The sequence below is a fragment of the Gasterosteus aculeatus genome, chromosome 16, assembly GCF_964276395.1.
Source record: "Gasterosteus aculeatus chromosome 16, fGasAcu3.hap1.1, whole genome shotgun sequence".
NCBI lineage: Eukaryota > Metazoa > Chordata > Actinopteri > Perciformes > Gasterosteidae > Gasterosteus > Gasterosteus aculeatus.
Window position 1 is genome coordinate 2,172,576 of NC_135704.1, and position 26,102 is coordinate 2,198,677.

Below are 26,102 nucleotides of genomic sequence, written 5' to 3' on the forward strand. Positions count from 1 at the left end.
AACTCCGGTGAATACACACAAATCAATTTTATCCAATTACTTTTAGCTTGAATATTTTTTTAAAACACACATTTCATTAAATATATAACATTTTATCTTGCATTTGATGCCATAACTAGTCAACCACTCAAAAGCTCACCGGCTCCTTCTTCAGTCTTTGCAAGCTTTATTCCTGCAGTCTCCTCTTTCCAAGCTCTTCAATGTCGCTTTCTCACACTGTTCGCTCTTCACCGTCCTGTGAGTGACTGCCTCCAACCCACCAACACACCTACACCTGCCTCTCAGCCAGAGAGGGGCTCGGCCTGCAGCTCAACTCAACAATATGTGTATAGAGCTGTTTAAGGAGCTCAGTCAACTTTTGTTGAGCTACTGAGGTGTATACACCTCCGGGATGACTTGGGTTGTCGATTCCTCTGCCCGTTGGTTTTGCATTGTTGTGTGAGAAACATTAGATCCGGGGTCTAAAGCTCCGGCCTGCGGGCCGACTTTGGCGTACGTAAAACGTAATTATCGATTCATTATGTTGTGCGGTTATTAGTTACGTCCTTTTATTCCGTCCCGGGAATGTTTGAGATTGACAGAAATGTGTCAAGGGGGACAATCGCATGTAATTGGGAGAGAATCTGGTAATTAAAAAAAATAAAATAATAATAATTAAAAAAAAAAATTCTCTCTAGCTTAGATCCCTTTAAACAAATAGGTATTTTTAAAAGCCTATATATTTGCCATATGTACTTGTGTGTTTTTTGCGTTTATGGGACAGCCCATAGCCACTTTCTTTCTTTGCCACAATGACACACACACACAGAGTGAAAATAATTCCAGCGTTGCTGTCTCGGCTTGTAACAGGATACACATGCTCATCACCTATTCAGGCATGACATAGTGAACCTGTAGCTGTTGACAACACACTAACACACACCCTTTACATGAAATCAACCCTCAGACATTTACACTGAGCTCACTCTGCAGCCTATTCATTTATCTGCCAATACACATCAGCACGCGGGAAGCAGTTACCAGTGTTGGGAACGGCCTTACGCAGGGCACCATTTTGTTGAGCACGACGTAGGGGTAATGTGAAATGAAATAATTAATAATCGCTAAGATAATTCACAAAGTGAATATGAACCTAGTCTTTTAATTGATATTCACTCATTACGAGCAAGGAAATGAAGGTTTGCGTTCGTACACTGGCTGTGTTTCCAGATAGTATTACCATATGCACAAAGATATCACAGAAAAGTGCTCCTTAAAGTATAACGGTTTATTAACTTCCAACAATACTAATCTGATCAATACCATTTGAAAATCAACAAAATATATTATACGACACCCTAATATGTAAACAACAAATAAAAACATGTATTGATGCATGTGTAGGGGAGGGGAGGTGTGTGCGTGAGATAAGGAGAGCTCAGTAAGGGAGCTAGCTGGGTGCTAAAGGTGTTTAGATAGCAGGCTGTGTTTGTACACCACATGTGTTCCTCACACAGTTAAATCTCTGTTTGTAGGCAACTAGATGTGTGGAGGGACAGGTGTGTGTGTGTGTGTGTGTTTTGTAATTAAGAAATCAAAGAAAGAAGGAAGGACTCAAAGCAAAGCATATCTTATTCAGAACAGTGCACAATAGCGGTTCATAAAAATACACACTGATTTAATACAGTAAACATCAAAACCATAATAAGGACAAATGCTAATCTAACTTCTGCCCAGTCATAGCCTTACTGTGCATTGATAGGGTTTTCTGTGTTTCCTTGAGTTTCGTTTAATTTTTTTCATTTGAACTTTCCCATCAGTCCTTTGTTGCAGGGATCGATGGGGGAGGATGAGGACTGTTTGGTTTCTTGGTGGCACTTGGTGGGGGATCTTGTAACACGCAAGTTGTATCCAAGAGAGTAGAAGAAGTATTGGGCCGTAAGTGAAGACGGGACAGCTAGAAAATGGTTTGGGTTGAGAGGCCTAAATCCTTATGCTGCGTTCACACCAAAAGCGAAGCGAATCATCTGCGTGAGTAGATTCCATGCAAAGTCAATGCACGGACGAGAATGAGGACGCGGCGCGGAAACGAGCGAAGCGAATACATCGCTTTCGAAAATTTCTCCTGTCTGCAAAAGCCAATCAGGGTTCATCAACGCTCTGGTCCTCCTCACTTCATTTATTGCCATGATATAGCGGAAATGATAACTGTCTTTAAGGAGAGAAGCCACTGCCCCTTTCAGGCGCGAATGAAGCGAAATAACTATAACTAATCGGTGGAGAAAGCGTGGGAAAAATTTGCTTCGCTTTTGATGTGAACGCAGCATTAATCCTGTCATTGACGCCAGCCGATTATTGTATTAATGAAAACACATTTTCTTTATAGTTTATATATTATGATGCAATTATCATAACATTTTTCGTTTTGGATCGGGAGGGGGTGCTGTTAAGGGAGTATCCCAATGTCCCCTTTGTCTGCAAAAGGGGCCCCGACATAAAATGTTCGGGAACTACTGCCTTAAGGAATGAATGTTAGCAGAGAAAGAACCACATATGGGGAACGCACGATCTCTGTCTGTTGGTGAAAGGGCCTGTTTGTGCGCATCAGGGCGAAACTGCCGTGGCCAATTGTAAACAAAAGGTAGGGGAAACACTGACTAAAGTTAGACTGATGGAAGAGATTAGTAAAGAAAATGGAAACCATGAATGTGAATACAGATCAGGAATCAGGAACATTTATTGCCAAAGTATGTTAGACATAAACGGAATTTGACATGGCGGTTGGAGCATAATATTTGACAGTAAGACAATGGATTACAAGACAAATAACATTGCAAGGAGTAGTATAAATGTCATTGTGATTCACGGCCGGTTGGGATGGAGATGGGCCGGTATTGGACCAGCCCAAACCTGTCAGCCCATCAGGATTATCCTGGTGTCCCCTTTACCCAGGCGGTCCCTGTGCTCTGCCATGATTATCTGCAGAGCCCGACCCAAGGACACATGCGTGAAGACAAAACGGAAAAGAAAAAGGGTCTTAAAGACAAAGCCGTGACACCAGAGGGCTGTGCTGGTGTAATTTATCAGCGTCTGAAGGCCACCTCTGAAACATTTACTAACTGTGTCATGGCGGAACATAATTCTTCCCGTGGCATCAGCTCATTTCAGCGGCTTTCCTCTGTAACAGAGAGTTTCCCTTGGTAGCCCCTCATCCCTGTATGCCGCAGCATCCATGATGAGGGAATATTTCCATGTTACATTCCACTATGGACTGACTGGAAGTGGGTAGGATGCTGAGGGGCCAAACACTGTGCCATTCTAATGTGATTTATTAAACAGGTTTACGCTTTTTACATGAATTCTCACCTTACAAAACTACATCACAACTTTTAAGACGCAATGGTTGCTTTGTTGTCCGTAGGACAGTTAACATTTTAACATATTCAAAGTGTGGTTATAGGTAGATATCTTTTCAACGTCTACAAAAACATGTTGAAAGAAATGTTGACTTTTGAACCGATTTTCAATGTTGGTCATAGACGTCTTTTCAACAGAAAAATGTGCGATGGAAAGTTAAGTACATCTTGCAGTGTCAGGTTGTACTAACTTAACTATACTAACATTGGCTTAGTTACATTGCTTGGTAGGAGTGATACAATGTACGGATTTAACGGTTCCTGGTACCGGTGCACAATGGAACCCAAAAGCACGAGTCAGACAACGATGGGATGGACAGGTAGATTTGATCAACCGTTCAGGCAAGGTCAAAACCGGGAGATCGGTCAGTAGGCAGAGAATCCGTAGACGAGAACAGGCAGGGTCAGAACCAGGATGGCAATAAGGAGCAGGCAGGGATTAGGGTTAGGGTTAGGGTTAGGGAATCAGAACGGAGGTAAATCAGGCTAACTGAGAAATTGCTGGAAAACTTGACAAAACACATGAGACAACTGGCAGGGAACAACAGAATGTGAGGAAATACAATGGAACATGGAAATGTAATATTAAGTAGCACTAACTTAATCAGTGACGGCTGGTCCATAGACGGCAATGGGGCGTGGCCCCACCATGAGCGACGAAATTGTTTTGTTGTTTTTAAAAAATACATTTTTATAAATATTTGTTTTTCAAAACGAGGATTCCAGACCCGGTAATATTTTTATAAAAACATGCTTTTCCTGCACGTCCTCTCCGCATGTCTCAGCTGGGCCCGGGTTCGGTCCCAAAGCGGCGGGTCTAAGAAGCAGTTAGGCAATCGCTGATAGTTATGGAGGGACATTATAATTTCAGCTTCCTAAAACACATTGAGATTTGGTCGCCCTTCGCCGCGCTCTCGTGACGCGCCCATTAACAACGTAACAAGAGCGACCACCGGCAGTGTCCTTCCAAGAAGACCCGACGCAAACTCTGTACGAGAGAAGAACTTTGACGGACAAACTAGAGGTAAACAGCTGGACCCAGATCAGCCTGACCTCACAACCAGACAACGGACAGGTGTGAAAGGGAAGCCGCTCATATGACGCTTCTGTAGAGACTTCTACACCCGGGATATTTAGCTAGCTAGTTAGCTAAATGCTAACGTTGTATATTCGCGCACCGCGCGCATGACGTTGCCATGTTAAGCCTAGTTTATGCTTCTGCGTTTTCAGAGCGACGCAGACGCAAGCCCCCCTTGCGTGTCCCTTGCGTCGCTTTTCACACCTCCTTGCGTGTGTCGAGCCATTTTTCTAGGCTGGCGTCGCTTTCGACGCAAGCAACGCAAGCCTCCCGCAGCGCACCAGGCTACGATTGGTCTGCTAACTACGTCCTTTACGGAGTCTCACATTTCCGCTTTCATAGCCCGATACCGCCATTATTAAAATGAAGAATGTTTACGAGAGAACAGATCAGATTGAAGAACTTTTGTCGGAAGAAATGTGTAAATATGACCGCTTATACAAGCCGTCATTGGCGGGTTGTAGAAGCAGGTCGGATTCACGGAGGGAGATCGCCGCAAACGCCGGTTTGCCGGTCGAGAGGTGCACAAAGTTGTGGAGGAAAATACGGGACAAATGTGTCTATGCTGAAAAGCAGCAGTGTTGATGCACGGGGCAATAAAGTCTATGATTAATAAACAAATAAATAAATAGACGTGACTCTCTAGGTCTTCAACAAAACACGTTACTCCGCCTGTTGTTCTGGCGGTGAATTGCTCTGCAACACACGCAGAACCATGAATCGAAACGAGTGCGACGACGCAATGACGCAGACGCACCGCGCACATGACGTTGCCATGTTAGCGTTAACATCGCTACCCAGGTGAGGACACACACAGGACACGGATGAAAACAGGCACATTTTATCCAAAATAATTCACTGTGTGAAGTTTATTGGGCTTTTGAGTTGGTCCTCAACACACTAATTGGGTGTTTCCCCAACAAACTAGGTTCATAGGTGCATCTCAATATATACATGTGAATGTTCTAATATATTTTATGTAAATATATTTATATTTTAATATAAATACCCGCCACTGAACTTGATAATTCATTTTAGAGTTTGCACAATTAATGATGGTAATCATCATTACAACGCTAAAACGTTTTTCATATTCCAAGATGTTTTATATGTGTTCTCATAGACCCAATTTACATTATAGCTGTTGTGCGTCTGTGTGTGTGTGTGTGTGTGTGTGTGTGTGTGTGTGTGTGTGTGCGTCTGTGTGTGTGTGTGTGTGTGTGTGTGTGTGTGTGTACATTTATAGCTGCATCCTAATTTATTTTAGAAATGATACAACTGTCAGTGTTTGTTTGGGACATTGTGGTATCAATGTGGTGGCCAACCCGTTCCGAAAGCGCTCCGGTCGCCCCTGGTTACCAATCATCTAAGGTGCACTCACACCTACCGCGGTGCGCCGCGCGAGGCTGACTCGCGGCTGCTGTCTCACGCGGTCACACGCTTCTCCAGACGCGCGCCGCTTCTCCATCCCACGCTGCGGACTTAGAGGGGGTCGCCTCCTGTCTCTCGCTCACTTGGATAAAGAGGGCTGTTCGGCTCGGCGTCACCAAGATGAACCAAACCGCCACCGTATCGCATCAGGTCCAATGCCAGTCCACCAAGCCCATCAAGGTAAGCTCCGTGGAGGCTCATCCTGCGCTGCGGGGAACTTCTCTGTGCTTCCGAGGGACCGCAGCGGCCGCGGCTCTGCTCTAAACTTGTGCGGGTCTGAAGAGCGGGGAATGCGCATTGACGCACAGCGCTTTGGGGATTTGCCTGTGTGCCCCCCCCCCCCCCCCCCCCCCCAACCTTTGAGACCCCTTTTTTACCTGCTTCCCCCGCCGGGTTTGGATGAGTGAGCTCAGTCCCGACGGTCAGCGTGGACGTGTTGGATCGGGAGCCACGCAGTTGGCGCAGTGGCGAGATTACATTCGCATCACGTCCCACTCCTTATTATTTTATTTTATTTGGGGCCTAAGTAGAAATGAAAGATGTGGTCTTGTGCACTGCGTTACGAGAGGACACTCTACTTTTATGGCGCATCAGTTACCCAACTTTGCCGTGCATGATCGACCTGAAAGCGGCTGCAAAGAGGAGCTGGTGAATTGTATTTTTCAGATGATGTGAAATAACAATGAGAGGGCAGTAACGCAATAATTAGCACCGGCGGTTTTTGGGGTTCAGAGTGACTATTGAGCCAGTATCTGCAATGTCTCCACCATCTATAACACCTATATTGGATCGAGCACAACAGATACGTCCTGCGCGTATGTGCGTTGCTCAACAATCACAATCAGCAATTTTGGAACAGTTCGCTGAATGCTTAGAAATAGTAAGGATGGACATGTTCAATTGGTTAATCAGTTCAGTGTAGCCTTTCTTCTCTCTTTATTTGATTCCTTTAAAGCTGGTGCGCTTTCCTCATTCCCTCAGAATCATAAAACATGAGTGAGCAGGACGCATTGTTCTCCTCTACTGAGCGGCGAGACGTCATGAGCCGCCATCACTTGCTGCTGCACACTTGTTCCTTGGCCCCCAGGCCTGGAAGCAACTGTTCATCAGCTGTCTCTGTCGGCCTGTCCGGGACCAACAATGGGACAAAGTCACAAAGCCCGAGGCTCAGAAGAATCGGGCTGCATGCGTCTGTCAAATCACACACGTTTTGGGTTTCAGGGCATTATTGTTTCTCAAAAATCAATCCCTTTCTCCACTTAAAGTCTTCAACTTCCTTTTTAAGATCAAAGGAAATTAAGTCATTATTTAATGTAATTTAAGATTATTATTTTAGGTAAATCTGCTAGATTGTAGTGTAGATCCGAGAGCAACAGTTGCAGCTTGCTAACGTTCAGCGGACTTTTTCGAAATAGTCACAAAAGAAAATATAGAATTTTTCCTTTAGCGACACAACTTGCATGGCTTTTTTTGGGGCCCTCACACAAATGCAACATCAGGTGACAAAAATAATTATTTTTCAAGAAAAAACTCCATTGGTGGGCTTAAACCAAGTCAAGAAAAACACAAATGGTTATATCAGATTTAGATAGCAAATCCACAACGTGGTGTCAAGTAGTCCTGCTTGTTAGCCAATTCTCCTTTTTTGATATTATTAAGTACGTCAGAGTTTGGTTAACCTTCACCTTCAGCTTAAATATACTGTTGCACATAATAAAAATACACAGAGGGAATCCAAACTTTAAATTAGCTTCTAACATACTGACAATCAGGACATGCTACAAGAAAAACATGTATCGCATTAGAATCAAGTGCACTGTTTCCTCTGATGGAGGAGGTGGTTGGGATTTTAGGTAAATATTTTCACTGAAGATTTTTGTTAAATGGTTCATACATTAAGGAAGTTAGATAATGAAGTAATAATACTGTGACAAGAAACATATAATTTACAGTGTAATTTAGATGACAAACAGACTTCAGGTCTATACTGCAGCTTTGGGTGAGCGGAGAGAACGTCGTCCTTTCTATCAGAGGAACGTTTGATCCCCGGCTCCGCTGGTCTGCATGCCGATGTGTCCTTGGGCAAGACACCGAACCCTAACATTGCTCCCGGAGCTGTGACAATGTGAATGATGAGCGCCAGTGTTGAAGCGCCTTGAGTGGTCTGAAGACTAGAAAAAGAGTGGTACATTTAGCAGAAACGGACCCGCCTTGATTGACTGTGCAAAAAAACTGGAGCTAAATAGACGCTTAGTTAGGGTGTAAATCACAAGTTTCATCACCATACAATACTATAGTGATTATTTACAACACTAGTTGCCAATCCTTTTGTCGAGCTGCGGTAAAATATTTTATCGCATTATTCTTGGCCACAATAATTGCATAGATTAACACGTTTTGACAGCCCTAATATAAACTAAAATATTAGCTTTTCTTTTTTAAGGTATTTACATATTACCTCCCACCTACCTGCAAACGTCATGTTTCCCTTCAGAAGAACCATATTCTTTTTTTTTATGTGATTATGTTCACATGTTTAGGGTGGTGGGTTTCCAAGTGTCTTTTTAACCTTCCTTTGTGTCGTTGTTGTGGTGGTTGCTAGTGTGTTACAGCTGGAACAGACTATGATCTGATTCATACTTCACACCACACATCCGTCCATCTTGCCACTTTGCAACCTTGTTCATCTCTCATCTTTTTCTCTCGCTCTCTCCCCCTGCATGTCACGTTGGATTTTCTTGATTTATTTTTCTTTCATTCTTATTTGTTGTTATTGTATTTGATATTGTTTTACCGGTGTGGGTGGGTTCGTTGATTAAGTTGAAGTTCATGTAGTTCCTCTGCGCCCTTCGGTTTGGGAACCTGCTTTATATTTGCTAATATATGCAAAGTCTGTCATGATACCATTTTTATTTAATATAATTAAGAGGCCCGTGTGTGACAGCAGCAGTTTATTCATACAGTATCAACTCACAAAAGGCTAAACATAAATTTAATTCTTGGCTTCCTACGAAGGAGGACCTTAGATCTTACAGATGATGATATGTATCTATGATCTTGGATCGTTGCTAATTGAATCATTATGTTGATAAACTAGTACCTGGAATTATAGTTGTGTAGTGAAGTGTAGTGATCAGACGGGATGTAAATACACTTGTTGTTATTAGCCAGTTCATAGAAACCTGAATACATGAGATATATCAGTCAGTCAAAGATGACCCAGGAAGTTGAAAGTGATAAAAGGGCCAAACTATGTGAATGAGGCCAAAACTGTTTAGTAAGGGCTGCGTGTTGTTTAACCAGCACACAGTCAGTGTCGGATTCAAACGTTGCTCCATTCGGATTGGTGCACTGACGTAGGAGCCGGTCACTGATCTACTTAATGCTGCCGTCGGTTTGACTTCTGAAAGCCACAGTTGTGACGTGAGAGTTTGAACCGATGAGGATCAATGGAGGCAATTAGAAAAGACAGCTGATGGAAAGGAAACTGGACAGAGACGAAAGGTGATTAGTGAACTGTCCTAAAGACAGAACAGAACCGTACATTTCCTGTTATTCTACAGAAGTGTGTTGTGGAAAAGACGGGTTGTCACTCGCACGTGTATGCAAGGACATTTGTTTCGACGGAGAATAAGGAAGTGAACCAAAGCGGTTGATCAGAGGATGAATATTGACACACAGCAATAAAAGAACAATGTATTTGACCATTGAACAACAATATTTCTAAGGAGCAGACTTGACAATGACTATAAACAGAGCTTGAATGTTCCTGTAGGATATTCACTCCCATATTCTGCTGCCTTTTGGGTTGGTTTGTTTGAAAAGACTCATTGTGTGCTGCCCTTTTCTCTTTCAGGTTCAGTTTTTTAGACTGCTTTTTTACTGCCTTTAAAATGGCCATTTTTTAAAAACCTCCTGATATTTATAACCACGGTAGCTGACAACGTTGTTCAGCTCAATCATAGAATGAAGCGGGATCATAGTAAGGATTTAAGTACTTCAAAACTCCTGTGTGAAAAGGAGGCTCTAATCTCTCCCGAGTGTGATCCCCCCCATTGTCCGGCACTGAGGTCTTAAACGGCTTGCTGTTATCCTCTTAGATGCCCCTCCCTGTTCATATCATAGCTGTGTCCTCGTGCCACGAGCCGAGATCAGAAATCCAATTAGAACACGGCAGCAGATTTGAGAGAGTTTAACAAGGCTGGCGCGGACGCAGCCCGGGCTCATGTCCTCGGGGGTCCCTTGACGTGTCGAGTCCACCCCCATGCAGATCACGGCTATGAACTGGGAGAATTTCCTATCATCCCCCTGATGACAGGATGCTATGACAGAATGGAGTGCCTTCAAGTTTATCAGAAGTTAATCAGAATCAGAATAAAAATTAACTCGTAGCAAGTGTCGGTTTCCGTGAAATCTCCTCTCTGCACCCCAAGTGACGTTAGGTTGGTTTAAGAAAAGGTGCAATAGCTTTCACGCAACGTAGACAGCCGGGATCTCGACAGGAGGTTTTTCTAAAGTGTGATTTATGTGATTTAAGTGTAAAGGACTGAACTCAGTTTTCATTTTGTGAAAAACCAATTTTAGGATGAAAAGAAAAAAAAAGTAAAAGTACTAGTATCTGAGGGTGTAGCTGTATCTGACACCCACTACCTTCAAGACATTTATAGTTACATCATTGCTTTTTAAGCTTCTTGTGTAACTGAAAGCCAGCAGCTGAATTAAGGTGACATGAAGTCTTTCAGCAGCAAGCACAGCCGTCATTCAGGAAGCCAGATGTTATGCTTAATAAAATCTCTGCACATGGCAAAAAATATGTACAGTTTCTGCGCCAAGAGCGACAAATCTAAACCCGTGTGTCTAACATACTGCGTCATTTTGCATGCACAGTTAAAGCTGTGCATAGTCACTCTCTTATCAGTCGATTTGGACTGATCCTCAAAGTGATGTGTTCCCCAGCTTCACTTGAAATGAATTGCTAGTAGCAGACATTGGTAGACTGTTGTCTTTGTGCAGGTAGTGCACTTAACATAGGTCTTTTGGTTAAGCATTGCTCTACTACCAAACTCAATTGGCAGCTAAGAAAAATATGATTACATGGAGCAGAACCCTTATTGCATGCTTTTCTTCTCAAACTTGCATTTAAATTCATAAGGCACAGAAAAGTGTTTTATGGGAATATAAATGCAGAAATAATTTAAAAAGAGGACGGAATTATACCATTAGAACTGTGGGTTGAACATAACTGCACCAACACATAGAACAAGAACAATTGCAACAGTTCAAGGGAATGTAATTCTGAAATAATGTCCTTTTGTAAAGGAAGAACCATGGCTGGCCGCTGGATCTCGTACATTGTTCCCGAGTTGAAGGTGAAATGACTCCAATGGACCGGTCGCCTCTACCCAGGATTTACTAACAGTACTAAAAGACAGCTTGTCAGATGTACACAATATTCCCCTAGTGCAGACCCCTAGTGAAGAATTGTCATTTGCTGTGGCTGCTAGTGTTGCCACCAGAGGCTCAACAGACTTTGCAATATTAAGATTAATCTTTATTTATCATCCCCAAGCACATGTTATTCATACTTCAAAAACAAGGATCTAATCAGTGGATTAGTTTCACTTCATGCCATTTGGCTCTACGTCTTTTCTGGGCTAATCATCAATTTAAAGAGTTAATTCAGTTGAATTGCATCCCGGTTTATCTTGATTTGTAGATTGGACTAATGGTGTTTCATTAAAGTTATGTCTGAAAATTCTACATCTATACATGATGACTTGTATGGGCGTCTTCTTCCTATACTGCATGAAAACCGGCTATTCTCCAAAGAGAGCTTTTATTTTTTGGGGCGCTGGAGATATATTTTGAGTTTGAACACTGACGTGCTTTGATCCAGCGCTAAGTGATCCTTTCTTCAGGTGGAGTACTTTGACAAGTTATTCTGTCGTGGTTGAAATGGAAGCCACTATGATTTTAAAAGGGAAATTATGTAGACGACGCAGATCTACGATCAAACTGTTCTCAGCCAGCAAAGAAAAAAGAAAAAGCAAGTATTGGATTTGAATTTCTTCTCTCACGTCTGCCTCTAAAGCATCTGTGAGGTTGCTAAATGGTTTAATGTGCCACTTGTCCATCCTTAAAAGGGTTGGCCTTCAATTTGTAAATGCCAAATCCCATCAGAAATGCCACGTACTCAACTAACAGTTTCAGCGACGTTTGCTTACTGCTAGTCGCTCTGTATCGAGTGTGTTTGTGCGAAAGAAGAAAGAAAAAAATAAACAATGAATATTCATTAAGACAAACAGATGGAATACTTTGTTTGGCTAAAGAAAAATATTGAATTCAGAAACCTCTCAGATTTCATTTATATTTCACATTGGATGTTCATACACAACAGCCTGCTCAGTTACACTTTCCCTCTGAGGCTTCTTCTTTTTCTTCCATAGCTGGCAGGGAGATCAGGAGTGTTTGCGATGTCTCTGCCAGCAAGCAGCAGCAACAGTTCTCATTCCCGTAACTCAGCGCCCTGGATGCCGGACAACCGAGCCCCTGCAGGTTATTGAACCTGCTCGGTGTTTCCCTGTTCCCTAAGATCCATCACACAAACAGTCTTTAAAAAGTGCTCCGGACGGGCTGACTCTGCGAGTGATAGATTACGTGCATCTGCTTCGTAAGAATGATTGCATTGGCTCTCTGGTTGTTGTGTCCATAAATTACATGGCCATGCCAGCTGATCTTAAAGCGTCCTCCCAACTGAGACCATTGCTCCTTCTTGGGGGGCGCAGAGGAATGTGTGATAGATGTGTCGCTAATTGGTTTTGTGCTTGAGACGTGTCTGCAATGAGAGCTCTAGCTTTGGAGAAGGCTTATACGTCCCCGTAAAGAACAGTGCAACGTGTTTTAGGCTGCATTCACACTACTATGTTTTTGTTTTGCTACATTTGCACTCAGGTTCCACACTACGCCAGCGTTTTCAGGACTGAAGGCCGATCGTTTTGGAAACGCTCCCGAGAACGAATCGGGAAACGATGATGCTGAACGAGGATGCTGAAATGCTGGAAAAGTAGTGTGGATGTAGACCTGCATTCATTGGTCCTTTTACACTTTACGATATAAAGAGGACTTAATACAAATTGGTGTTTTTGTGAGAGAAAAATTAGTGATCAGAGCGGAAAAGAAACTTTTACGTTTTACCAAAAGGGCTCAAAACCCTTGATGATTAATGGTGAAAAAAACAACAACCTGACTCTTCTGAAAACACAATTAGGAAGATGGACGAGTTCTTTCACATGCTGCCAAGTTCGTCTCGTCTTTTTTTCACAAAGTGGGGTGCCGTCTGAGAGCCACGCAGGAGAAGACTACATTTAGATACAATTCAGCGCATTAGTTCATTAAAATACATGGGCGGAAATAAAAGCCTTCATTCAAAACAGTTTCAAACATTTTGTAAATATGGCGTGTGGATGTCACGAGAAATCAAAATGCCAAAACGGCTTCAGAGTCTGCTGTGCAGTGAAATGAAGGGTGAATGGATCATCTAGTGCTGCTACAATGGAACGGATCCTGAGGTGCAGAATAAGATGTTCGTAGTAGTGTCTTTATTATACTACACATGATGACCCTTCAGTAGTCAGCAAGGCCGACTAGAGGAATGTCTGTCTGTTAGGCGGTTAGGGTACCCTTAGTGGCTTCAATTGACAAATGCTGTTTGTATCCAAAAAAAAATAATTGATGCTTCATAAAAGCCTCTAAAATAGACTTTATATCGCACAGGTTTTGGTTGTCTTTGTTGTTTGCTTTATTTTTGTGTATTATCGTATTTCCACCTGCTATTATGTCTTTGTCTTATCTAGACTAGCTTCATACAAATGTTTTGGGCAAAAAAAAAAAGTTTCCTATAAGTCTGGTTTCTCTGACGGCAAAAAGTATTTCAAACGTAGTGTACAATTATCTGAGCATATCATTTATTTTCATTAAATACGTTGCTGTCCCCGTCCACGGCTTCTGTGCTGTTATTCCTGACGAACTGCACTGTAAAAAACAACACGTAAAAATAAATTTAAATGACAAACAAAAGATGCAAAATAGCTTTATATATATACCTTTAAGTGCGAAAACTATAAATTTACAGGAATTTTCCTCAACAATTTTACAGGGAAACACATTTATTTTAAAGATTCTTCCTGTATTATTATGATCAAACACCGTCAATAAAGTGATATCACCAATGGTTTTGCAATCACCAATCAACCTGATCCCCAGAGCATGTCTTGGACTGTGAGAGGAAGCCAGAGTACCCAGAGAGAACCCACACAGACGCAGGGAGAACATGCAGACTCCACACAGAAAAGTCAATGGTGGGAATTGAACCCAGAACCTTCTTGCTGTGAGGCGACAGTGCTAACCACCACACTACCATGCCACCGACATATATATTTTACATGATGAAGCAACGCCATGGCCCATCAAAGCCTCATGCTGAGATGAAGGAGAGCGACCTGCAACCTTAACTCCATTTCAATGGAGAGACTCTGTTACGTCCCTAAAGTGTCAAGGAGTGGAGGACGTAAACAAGTTAAAATAATAAACCCGGGAGATCTGGATCAACGGCAAAACTGGATATTTAATGATGGAAAACAACACAAGGCAACTGAGAACCATCTCCAAAAGGAAGACGAGTACGGCGTATGGCTCCTTCTTTAGTGGCTCCCAAAACCTCCTCACGGCAGCACCTCACAACCCCTCTGGTTCCGCTCTGGCTTCCACTGAAGCAACATCCCACACTGCCTTGGCACAGCCATTTAATCCCATGCTGATCAGATGCAGGAGTGACGTCACTAGCACACCTGAAGACACACACACACACACACTATTCAATTCAATATTCAATAGAATAGAATAATACTGTATTACACGTGCATGAAATATGAATTCTGCAACGTCTTTGCCGATTGGACTCCATCATGAAGTACTATCACCAAAGGCAGGGATACTGAGGTCCACTGGGCCTAATCCCCCTGGAGTCCAGACACTGGTGGTGGTGGTGAAAGGAATAGCAGCAACCTGATAATGAACCAGGAACAACGCCGACGCTGACTGGAGGTGACTGGGTTGGAGGAGGGTCGCATCCGCTACACACTGAAATGACAGCTGACAGCCAACAGAGAGGAGGACACTTTTAAAAGTTTGACAGCAACTACGTGATTGGCTCCCGGAACCATGTGTAGAATCTGATTGGTTACTAAAATGTACCCGCCCCTCAATCAGCTGATTGAGTAATTACCTGGGAGGCAACCAGAGTCAGACAGATTGTCTTCCTGACTGAACTTGCGCTTAAGCTACATTTCAATCAAGAGAGACTCGGTCTGACCATCTTGCCGATTGGACTCCACCTTAAACCAGGATAATCAAGGGGCGTGGTGGCGAGTTGTGCTTGGCAGAATCCCCCAAAAGATTAATTTTATATGAGCTAACCTAGTAAGGTATATCCACTGAAGAGGACGAGCGAATTATCCCCTTCACATGGTAAGATCAAGGCAACTGGTCACAATAGACCCGGAGGTAACTGGTCCTGATAGACCCAGAAGCAACAGGTCATAGTGGGACACAGTTAGCAACTAGTCTCTGACGATATACGGTTGACGTTATAAGGCAGCACCACAACAAGTACACCACCATCAGTTATATGCATGACTTACCGATAAGTAAGTCATGCATAAAAAATGCACGATAAGTTGATTTCCTAGGCTCGTGTTGACGTCGGGCCAAATGTAGGCAGTAAAAGCCGATGAGGACCATCGTTCAGCAGAATCCAGCACAGCGCTTCAGCAATGTGGTTGAATATGCTTGGGCTGCTCCTGCACCCAAACAGCAATAGAATTTAGAATTCCACCGGATACTGAACAGATGCCACTCCGAAGGATGAATAGGCACTATTTTAAATGCGTCTGTGATGTCAGCTTTGGACAGCCAAGCCATCTTCCCTGAATACTTCCCTGTTGCTACACCTACAGGATGTGCGAAACACAGAAAATGGAGAGGACGTGAACGGGCCAATGACATACTTCCTCCTCACATCTTTCTCGATCAGCTGACCAACCGTACCTGGGTCATTTACCGCTGACTGCAGATTTTTCGGTACATTTGTTACCGCAGGCCTTGTGAGGACACCCACACGGAAACCCTGACGAAACGATTTATTGGTGTCGAAGGATACTGTGTCAAAATGTTTTTGACCCACGATGTTGCCCCCCTTGTGGTGGGATTCTGGCTGCGCACCGGAGGCAAACTGACCGGGGATGCGCATCCCTGCAGTTGCAGCTTTGCCTCCGCTGCTCCTGACAGTAAAAGTCTTAAAAGCCAAAATGACAAAGTACAGAAAAAGAAGATTTTATCTTATTTCATTTAATTTAGGAAGAAAAGCGGATGCGGGCAGACGAGCTGCCGTTAACTGCGCAGCAGCTCCCGGTAACGTGAGCTGCACCTTGTGTATTTGTTGTGTACGTGTGCTGGTACATTGATGTTCATAAAAACAGTACATGGACCCAGGAGGGGGTCAGGGGTGGGGGAGTTAACCATATCACTAAGAGCAGTTTGTTCTAGCGTCTTATTTGAATTCTTTGTTATACTGTTCTAAAGGAATATATTAGCAAATATTACATTACAGGTCATTTAGCAGACGCTTTTTTATCCAAAGCGACTTACATTACACTTTAAACCCATGGCTTTTTTTCACATTTTTGCCCGGGGAGCAATTAGGGGTTAGGTGTCTTGCTCAGGGACACTTTGACATAGAACATGGGGCAGCCTGGAATCAAACCACCAACCTTGTGCTTGTGCCAGCACACCTTCTCTAACCCCTGCGCCACGACGACCCCCGTATTGAAACAAGCTGTAGTATTATAAGAAAATCAGCTTGCCAGCCATGCCTCGCTTTCCATAACAAACAGTTTGCCCCCTGATGAGTGTCAGGGTTTTGTCCGTGGACCGGAGAGGGGAGGACTCAAATGCAGATTTAGCATAGGAAGATACTTGAATAATATGTCTAGAGGCAAACCAATTCTCCAACAAGGCTGACCAACATTGACTCACTGACTTAGACAATGAAGCTACAAAGAGACAAGGTAGAAAAATGCAGTATGTCTCAATTTGTTGGCTGCATTCGTCGACTCCATGTGTCACCATGGCTTTGACTCGCCTCTCCCATTCCGTCGGCTCATCCAAACGTGGTCAAGGAACGCAGCCGTCTAGTGGCCGATTTCAAGGGTACATCTGATCTATCCTATGCGGCCCAGCATATCTATCATGCAGTGTGGGTCAACAAAGATTTCAGGGAGGTGGCCTGGCAGGGGGGAAGCGGGAGTTTGTAAAACCATCCCGGTGTGGGCGCCTTTTGAACTTGCAGCCAACAACGATAACCAGTGGGGTGTCCAGCAGCTCCCAGCCTCAACTGTGCCGAGGGTTTTAACATGTCAGTGAATAAATAAACCATTACACCCTCACTTGCCCCAAACCTTCTTGGGGTCATGTTAAATCCTCAAGAGAGAGAGGTGGAGTAAGAATATAGTAAGTCTCCATCTCCCTCTTCTCTATCCAGTTGTTACAATGTATCATTCAGATCCCTTTGACCTTTGAATGTTCAGGAAACCTAACTAGTCAGTGTGAGGCGTTATGTAAATATCACATCGTATTCACAACAGCAGGGTAAGCTCTCGCTTTCACACAAAGATGAAAAGCTTTACCATACACCAATAGTCTATCACTTTCTCTTGTATGCCTCTTATGGGCAAATTTCCACTTTAATCATAACACAAAATATAAACACGTTTAGTATTCATGCGGGAACAAGATCCAGTGTTCACTACTAGCTTATAGCATGTAACAGGACGTTCTGAGAGGAGGCAGTGGAGAGTGGCATCTTTTGATATATCAGTGTACCTTCAGGTAGCACCTTGGCTTTCAAAGCTCCAGGAGTTCAAAAACCTTTGGGTTTAATTTAGGAAGCTAGTGTGGGCCTGAAAGGCATTCTTTGACATTTCAATATGCCTTTGTACTTTACCGAGCTACGCAGAATGAGATTTCTCTTTCTTATTTTTCCATCTGACTCAAAACAGAGATGGGTTCAAATCCAATGCAAAGTGATTGCACTGACAGCAATCTTGTCAAGGTAGCCCTTTAGGAGGCAAACCCCTCACATTGATCACCACTGGAATCCCCGTCGTTGATCAGTACTTGGCAGGGATCACTTTTTATTGTTTTAGTTTTCATAGTTTTATCTTTTAGTTATATATTATTTCAGCAAGTCTCCCTCTTTACCAGAACACAATTCACCCTGTTAACATTGTTTTTTTAGCCGTCTCGAGCTTCTTGTGTCAAGTTCTGTCAACATTTTTAACACTCCGATGGACTCCGATCCATAAATATTAGGATCTGGTTCATTACAACAATACATTGTAGTAAGCAAGCCGATGACATCATCAAAAGAGAGCCTGTCAAAGCTGAAGCAGTGTAAAAAAGTGATGGCTCTCTGGCATTGTGGTTTCATGTAGTAATGTGAGAACATCTGAGCGTTCTCATCACACACATTTGACGTCTCTGTCTGCTGTTATCTGTCGTCTTTTCAATGGCGCAGATTGAGGAAAAAGCAGTGATCTATTGGTTTCTGATTTATTATAAGGACAAAACTACTATATATGGCAATCTTTAGATATTGGATCACTGAAAGATGACTTCAAATGTCTAATGACTGTAACACTGTAGCAAGTTAAAAATAGAGCAAAACTAATCTAAAACTAATCATATATTGTTCCCAAACTGACTCAACTAGCTGAATTGGGTTTCATGACAATGGGGCAAAGTGCCATTAAATTCCATTATTCTATTGAGTAATAAATTAAGTGAAGTGAATTTATATTCATAAGTATTGATTTGTTGAGTAAGAAAATAACCTAAAACCGTCATGCCATCCACTTCCGTACAGTGAGGCTTGGAGATTACTGATTTAACATTGGTTTCAGATTGATATCCAAAGCACATTTGTCGGTATTACTATCCTGAGTGTTTTGACCCATCCAAACATCCAACATCCTCCCAAATTGACCTTTAAAATGTGAGAGTCAAAAGCAAAAGGAATTCACAACAAAAAGTTTCCCTTGAAATTTAAATTTGCAATGCAGCATTGCTAAATGTGAAGACAAGGTTGCTTCATAATTTCTTCATCTTTATGCTATATTAGTCAGATTTGACCCAGGTTTGTAAAATGAAGGAAATCTGCAGTTATTATTGATCATTTATCTGTGGTTTTCCAGTGACGGCTAGTGATGATAAACCCCCGACCACAGTTTGGCAGATTGAGTAGAGCAGACGACCTGCAGCCGGAGCCAATGTGATCCTCCTCTTCCTGGGAGAGCAGGAACCGTGTGGGAGGCTGCTCTCCACTTCAAAACGACTAACCTGAGCTGTCGACAATACAGCGTCTGCTGGAAGGATCCTCTATGAACAGAATGTAAAGGACAAACTGTGTCACCAGCAGTTGAGGCGTCCAGACTTAGAAATCGTTCAGTGTCAAGGACTGTTCCTCTTGGAAAGACATTCAGGCACATGCTCTGAATTGTTTTATTATGAAACTTTATTGAAAGAGAGACTGGTGGGTTTCGATTGGTACAGCACCTTGGAATTAATGAATGAAAACCTTGCCAATTATCAGTAGGTTTGAAATGTTCTGCACTGCCTCAAGAGCAAAGTGCAACAGAGTTTTTGATCAGTAGCACATAAATCCATGCTTAATATATGAACAGGTTTTAAATGAGTGATTCCAATGAAATAAAACCAAAACTATTCATTTGTGATTGCATCTTTGTCTCAGTTTAACAATCTGATGAGAGAGCGGGACTTCCAGTGCTTCAAGGCACCTGGATGTAAAATACATTTTGAGCATCTTGCAACAGGCTGGACTTTGAAATGAATGTATTCCTCACTGCCTCTGCTGTGGCCTGAAGCTTCCCAAAGGACTCTGGGGGAGAGAGAAGAGTTATTGCCTGAGTGTGTCAGTACATTTGTGCACGCAAGGTGGTGTGCCGAAGTGCCTGAGGAGGAAGCTCATCCTAGTAACACTGAGGTAGGGGGAGGAGCAGTGGTGTCAAAACATTAAGGGTTGTGTGTTCCTCTCCTAATGGGAGATGCACATCATGAGTCGCTGCAAGAAGAGAAGTACGCATACAACCACACACACACTGCAGATAAGCTGCTGGAAAAGGGAGTGGAGAGAGGGGGGGTCGCTGGCCCCTGTAGGCTAGCAGAGGAAGTGACCGCCCTGGACTCATTCAGTTGAACTAGATTTGGTTATTTAGTCCTTCGGCTTTGAGCCATCAGTTTTCCTCTCCCTGTGTCTACAGTTGTTTCGGGTCAGGTCTATCTCTTAGCTATGTATTCTACAGAATTTTTTTCTTCAGTGAAAGTCGAACCACTGCCATCTATTTGCATGAGACTACTTTATTTTTGCATTACCTGGAACTAAAGTAACAAATCTGCTACTTATGGGAGATGTCGGTCTGATATTATGGTCTGCAACTCTTGTGTTGTGTTGTGTAGTTCTCCAACTACAGTTGGATTTAAATAAAAAAGAAGTTTGTTGGATGTGTTTTAAATGTTTTAAACATACCACAAATACCAGTGCCACTGGTATCTCTAAACAACATGGGTGAATCGAAACCCCGTTCCTCGTATGTGGATAACTGAGTTAGCTGGACCATTTTCAGGATAAGATTACATAGATCAGGCTTTTTGGTTCCCTGAAGCAAGTTTGGCAAACGTGGAACCTGCTTGTTTGAGCCTGCTGGATTAGTTCGCCACCCCCCGGGAAAAAAAGGGCAGCTCTCTTCCTCATTGATGAAGGAGGGACATCAGTTAAATTAACGTTCTATAGGGAGAGCGTTCCCAGAGATGACGAAGATCCGTTATGACACACCATGACGTCCTGTACGAGGGCTATCGGTGCTGAAGACAAGGAATCATTTATTGACCGAAAGAACTTTGAGTCGTAACGTCACGTGGTGAACACTGCAGCCGAGCATTCAATGTCCAACAAGACTGTCTCTCATACTGCACTATGCAATGCAGAGATCATCTGGAAAGCCGCTGCATGTTGGGCTCTTTGTGAAGTTCTGTTTGTTTATTTGGCACTTCTGGATGTTCCATGTTTCACTGCTTCAATTGCTCGAAATTGTGATTATGAATAATAGATATATACTGATCTGCCCATACAGATTCACACACAATAAAACTTCTAGTTCTATATGGTCCTCTACACATACACACATGATGCATAAGCAGGATACCGTATATTTATTATATATGTATATGTATCAATTAAATACTCTTTGGGCTTGTTTTTATCTGCTTATTCTGAAATAGTTGAGATCATTATTTTCACCAGCAAGATCTCATTGGATGGATGCATTCTATGAAGCCTACTGCCAGCAGGCATATTTAAAGAAATATAATCGGATTGATTAGAGTTATGAGGCATTTCCCCAACACTTTTTTTGTATAGCACAAAATCGCACATTTGCAGAGGGCTTTACAGTCTGTACACATGCAACATGCTCTGTCCCGAAACCCTCACATCGGCACAGGAAAAACTGAAGAAAAAAAAAGAAAAACCCTTCCATGGGGAGAATAAAGGGAAGAAACCTTCAGAGAGACTGAGGAGATGGAGCGACTGCAATGGATGTCATGTGTACACAATCAACAACGTAAAATATATACAATACTTTCAATTCAAATGATTCAAATATACAGATTATGGTCTTGAATGTGTTCATGGTCATCTCCTGCTCGTCAGCGGAGAAAAAATACGCTCTTCCTTTAAGTTTATTTGCCATTATACTGTTAGAAAATCCTGGTTTTGGGGATCGACTCTTCTGCCATGATTTATCCTGATGACTGACATCTGGTTCAAACTAACGAGGTGCGGATCAGCCTTTGAGGAAGCAAGATACCCTGACATCAATCCATTTGAGCTGGATAATGGGACATTTGATCGACTTAGTTGAACCACGTACGAGGAGTTTAATGTTGCTGTGTGGTTAAGCCACAGTTGAACAGTCCAAAAACACCCTGTTACCCGGCCATTTTTCCATCACCTTGATGGAAAGTGACACAATCCGATTGGGGTTATCATTTGGGAACAAAGTGTTTCTGCCACTAGGAATTGTGGGACGTCATCTTTTGTTTGTTTAGAATCAAGATTTGTGTTGTTTTACACTTGAATCTTTATCACAAAAAGTCTTGCTAAATGAATCTCTGCAACCACCGACATACACACAACAATCAGCTGGATGTGTTTGGTAACCTTTGCTAATCTCATAATACGTAATATTTTTCCAATACCGGATAGCCACCGATTTGATTTTCCGTACAATTTTGTATCATTTTCTTGCAAAACTATTCCTCAATCGTCGTTATTTAACATATTGACACAAGTAACTTCTCTTGATCTTGGTGGTGTGTGCAATTTACGGTGGTGTTGGTTCAGCCCAACACTTTGGTCTTCACGTCACAAACAGCGGCATGTATGGGATGTTCAATGAGTTTTAGTCCTACATGCCGACAATCTACTCTTCTAAATAATCACCCTGCCACATCCTCGAACAGAAAACGTTCTCAAATCGAGCCAGTTCACGGTGCAACAGGACTAAAAGGCAGTAGGTAATAATCCGTGTAGCAGCACAAACTCGACAGATGATGTAATTTCCTAGCCTCTCCTTTTTTTCTAATCTGGTTTAATAGGATGTGAAGCTTCGGTCGAGCGTTAATCCCAGTGAACAGGCCGCAATCTTGTAGTATGCTCAAAGGCCAACTTGAAATGACAGGGTGCTCTGCAAATTATTTTCTTGGAAAGAGATTATTCTGCGCGCTGAAAGGTGATGTAAATTTAGCCGAGGATTGTTTCTGTCGGTGCTCTGCTCCTTTGACGCTGACAGGGACACAACACTCGCTGTTCATTGGTATCCTGGAGCCGGTCTGCCTGTCTTGCTATACTATAGAATGCATAGACTTTGTGACAAAGTTGGTGAAGCATGCATTTCATCAGAGTACCAAGGAACAGCTCCGACAGTGTGCGACCGAGGCTTTGAGCAGCGGTGGGGAAAAAAGAGGTCTGAGTGAAACTAGAAGTTTCACAAGTTTTCAAACTGTGGGTCGCACCTCCCAGAGGGGAGCAGGAAAGGTGTATTCTGAGGACGGAGTGAGAGATGAATCACAGGGACGATGGGAAGGTCATTGTTGTAATTTGGCCTGCTGATCAGGTTCCTGTTTACCAACTAGGTAAATAGTTACAGCAGCAGCGTGTGACTAGTTGCTCGTGGAGACAATTATGGTACTTTCAACACATCAGCTCCAAATTGCTACAGTTTGGGAAAAATAATTCTACTTCGTTCAGCTAAATCTGAACACACAGAAATACATAGCTCTCTGCTAATACATTACATGTCATTTAGCTGACACTTTTATCCATAGCGACTTACAAGGATAAGGATACAAACTCAAAAGAATAAGAAACAAGTGCAATTTCATCAAATAATCTGATTTACAACGTGCTGTAGATAAGAGCCATTATAAGTACAATTTAAGTGTGTTACGTTGTTGTTCAATTTTCAAAATAAAACATTTTTCAGAAAAAATATATAAGCTTTCTGTGGTGTGGCCCGGTACCAAACGGCCCACGGACCGGTACCGGTCTGTGGCCCGGTGGTTGGGGACCACTGACCCAAGGGCCGCGTGCATAGAGAGAGGCATTTGTTGTTTGGCTGCCAACAGCAGTGACGTATTCCACTAGCCTCGGAGTGAGAGTCCGAGAGGGAGGCCCAGGATGCGTTATGGCCTATTTTGGTTTGTCTCTTTGCAACTTTGAGTTTTTTTGTGATTTAATTTAAGAATAATAAATTCTTTTTTGGTATTGTTTGCCCTACCGCTGCTCTCAAATATTATACAAATTTAGCTACAGCCTGAATCCTCATGTTGTACATCCTGCTAAGCAATATGGGGGACGTTGTAGGGGCTGAATTTTCTGGATTTGCTTTGACGGTCCTCTCCTTAGGGTCAAACTTAGGAAAACTGTGGTCTAAATTGTACCCCATGAGCAGTAAGTGAATATGCATCCGTTAATCGTCTAATAATGCATCAGTTAATCACATCGGGTCTTCTAAACTGCTAAAAAGATGAAGCTGCCTGCGCCATGTACGTATACACCATTCTGCGTGTGAAGATGTTTCTTTTTCCTGTTGTATGTTACAAGGATTGTATGTCTTTTCTGTTGTGAGCTCAAGTGACCCTCTTCTCTTGTGTGGAGCTGCTGCACATTTCACTCGGTAGAGACCCAGTGGCACTACTTTAATGGAGGAATGATAGTGTAATAATTAAATAGCTGATGGCTTAGCCGGGCTCAGTGCCGGTGTCAAGCGGTGCAAAGTCTCCCACAACCAATAATTAAAGCATCAGAAGAGTGTCTAAGGATAAGGATCATGCATGGCTAGTTTATGATGCTCTCTGCAAATTTATTTATCTCTTAACACTATAGCAGCGAGCCAGAACCGGGTCAGAACTGCCATTTTGGGTACTCCTCATGAACACGGATATGAGTGCTTTAGCCGTTTGGAAGCATTGGAGTCCTGGCTATAATAATCTCAACAATCACAACTATGGTAATATTTCTCTCAGATAAAGCCTGCCGACGTTTTCACAAAATAACGACCAAACCATATCTGCGAAAAAATTAGAACTATTTCCAAGCACACACACAAACCAGAGCACTGCCTATCTCCTCATGAACACAGATACAACATGCTTTACCTTGTTTCAATCATCTGAATCCTGGCTAACATAAACCACATAAAAATACTCAACACAACTTTAGCAAGCTGGGTCCATGGAGATTTTTCCAGAAACTTTGGACTTACCAAAAGTGCCATATTTTTCCAATGCTTCGCCCTAGCCTCACTTCCCATGCCACACAGAGCGCTGATGACGGTGATATAAGTATCATTTCGCTCAGACAAACACGTCAACGTTCTAGTGCAAAATCATGAATGGGTCTTACCTTTGTGGTTTTTCATAGAAATTTGGATTTAATCCGCGGTTTTTACAATGAGGTCTCCTATTCCGCGTTCACACATGCACAGTCCGAGTGTGAGTGTCATGGGGTGCGTGGGAAGGCAGGCCTCAAATGCAGAGTTCGAGTAACAAAAAGACTTTAATAGTCATAAACTCCAACAAACAAAAGGTCAAGAAGCAAAAACGCATGGGGGGGAAAAAGGCAGGCAGGAACGAGAGACATCCAGGACGATTGACAGAATGACGCCACCACAATGGGACTCAGCAGACCCGCTGGCAGACTACGGTCTGGACTACATGAATGTTAGGAGCCCGTTCTGGCAGCGGAAGACGGACTTTGTTTTTGGTCCCAGGAGCTATCAGCTCGCCTGCCTCGAGCTCCGGTACCTCCTAAACCCAAGGAGGAGGAGCAAGCGTAAGAAGCGATCTCCTGTTCCCGCTGGGCCGCCGCAGCCGTCTCCCTTTGCCGTTCCCCGACTCGCTCCTCCGACTGGTCCGCCCGACGCCGCCAGTACCGGCCCCGAGACTCATGACCCCGACGCCGCCGGTGCCGGCCCCGAGACTCCAGGCCCCGACCTCTCCAGTCCCGGCCCCGAGACTCATGACTCCGACGCCTCCGGTCCCTCTCCCCGACTCAGGTTCCCTCCCTCCCATCCCGTGGTCCTCTCCCACCCTCCCGTTGGTGAGTTGAGGGCCGTCTGGGATCCGGCCCTTGAGGGGGGATCCTGGCAGGGGTTGCGACAGCGACTCCCAGGGCTTCCCGCTCCCTCCAGCTGGCAACTCCGGCTTTCTGCGTCCTCCGGGCAACGACTGCGGAGGTGTTTTCCATGTCCCCGAGCCGCCGACGACTGCGGAGGTGTTCCGTGTCCCCGAGCCACGACTACTGCGGAGGTGTTCCGTGTCCCCGAGCCACGACTACTGCGGAGGTGTTCCGTGTCCCCGAGCCGCCGACGACTGCGGAGGTGTTCCGTGTCCCCGAGCCTCCGCCGACTGCGGAGGTGTTCCGTGTCCCCGAGCCACGACTACTGCGGAGGTGTTCCGTGTCCCCGAGCCACGACTACTGCGGAGGTGTTCCGTGTCCCCGAGCC

General features: G+C 43.5%; 1 protein-coding gene across 1 annotated transcript in view; it reads left to right on the forward strand.

Moving 5' to 3' along the window:
* The first annotated feature begins 5,886 nt into the window (after window positions 1-5,886).
* The window catches only part of dpp10 (dipeptidyl peptidase like 10), a 148,282-nt gene continuing 128,066 nt past the window's right edge, over window positions 5,887-26,102 (forward strand). Inside the window, exon 1 of the mRNA XM_040201505.2 lies at window positions 5,887-6,084. Coding sequence (XP_040057439.1) covers window positions 6,025-6,084 — 60 coding nt within the window. The 5' untranslated portion in view covers window positions 5,887-6,024. The remainder of the gene's footprint in view (window positions 6,085-26,102) is intronic.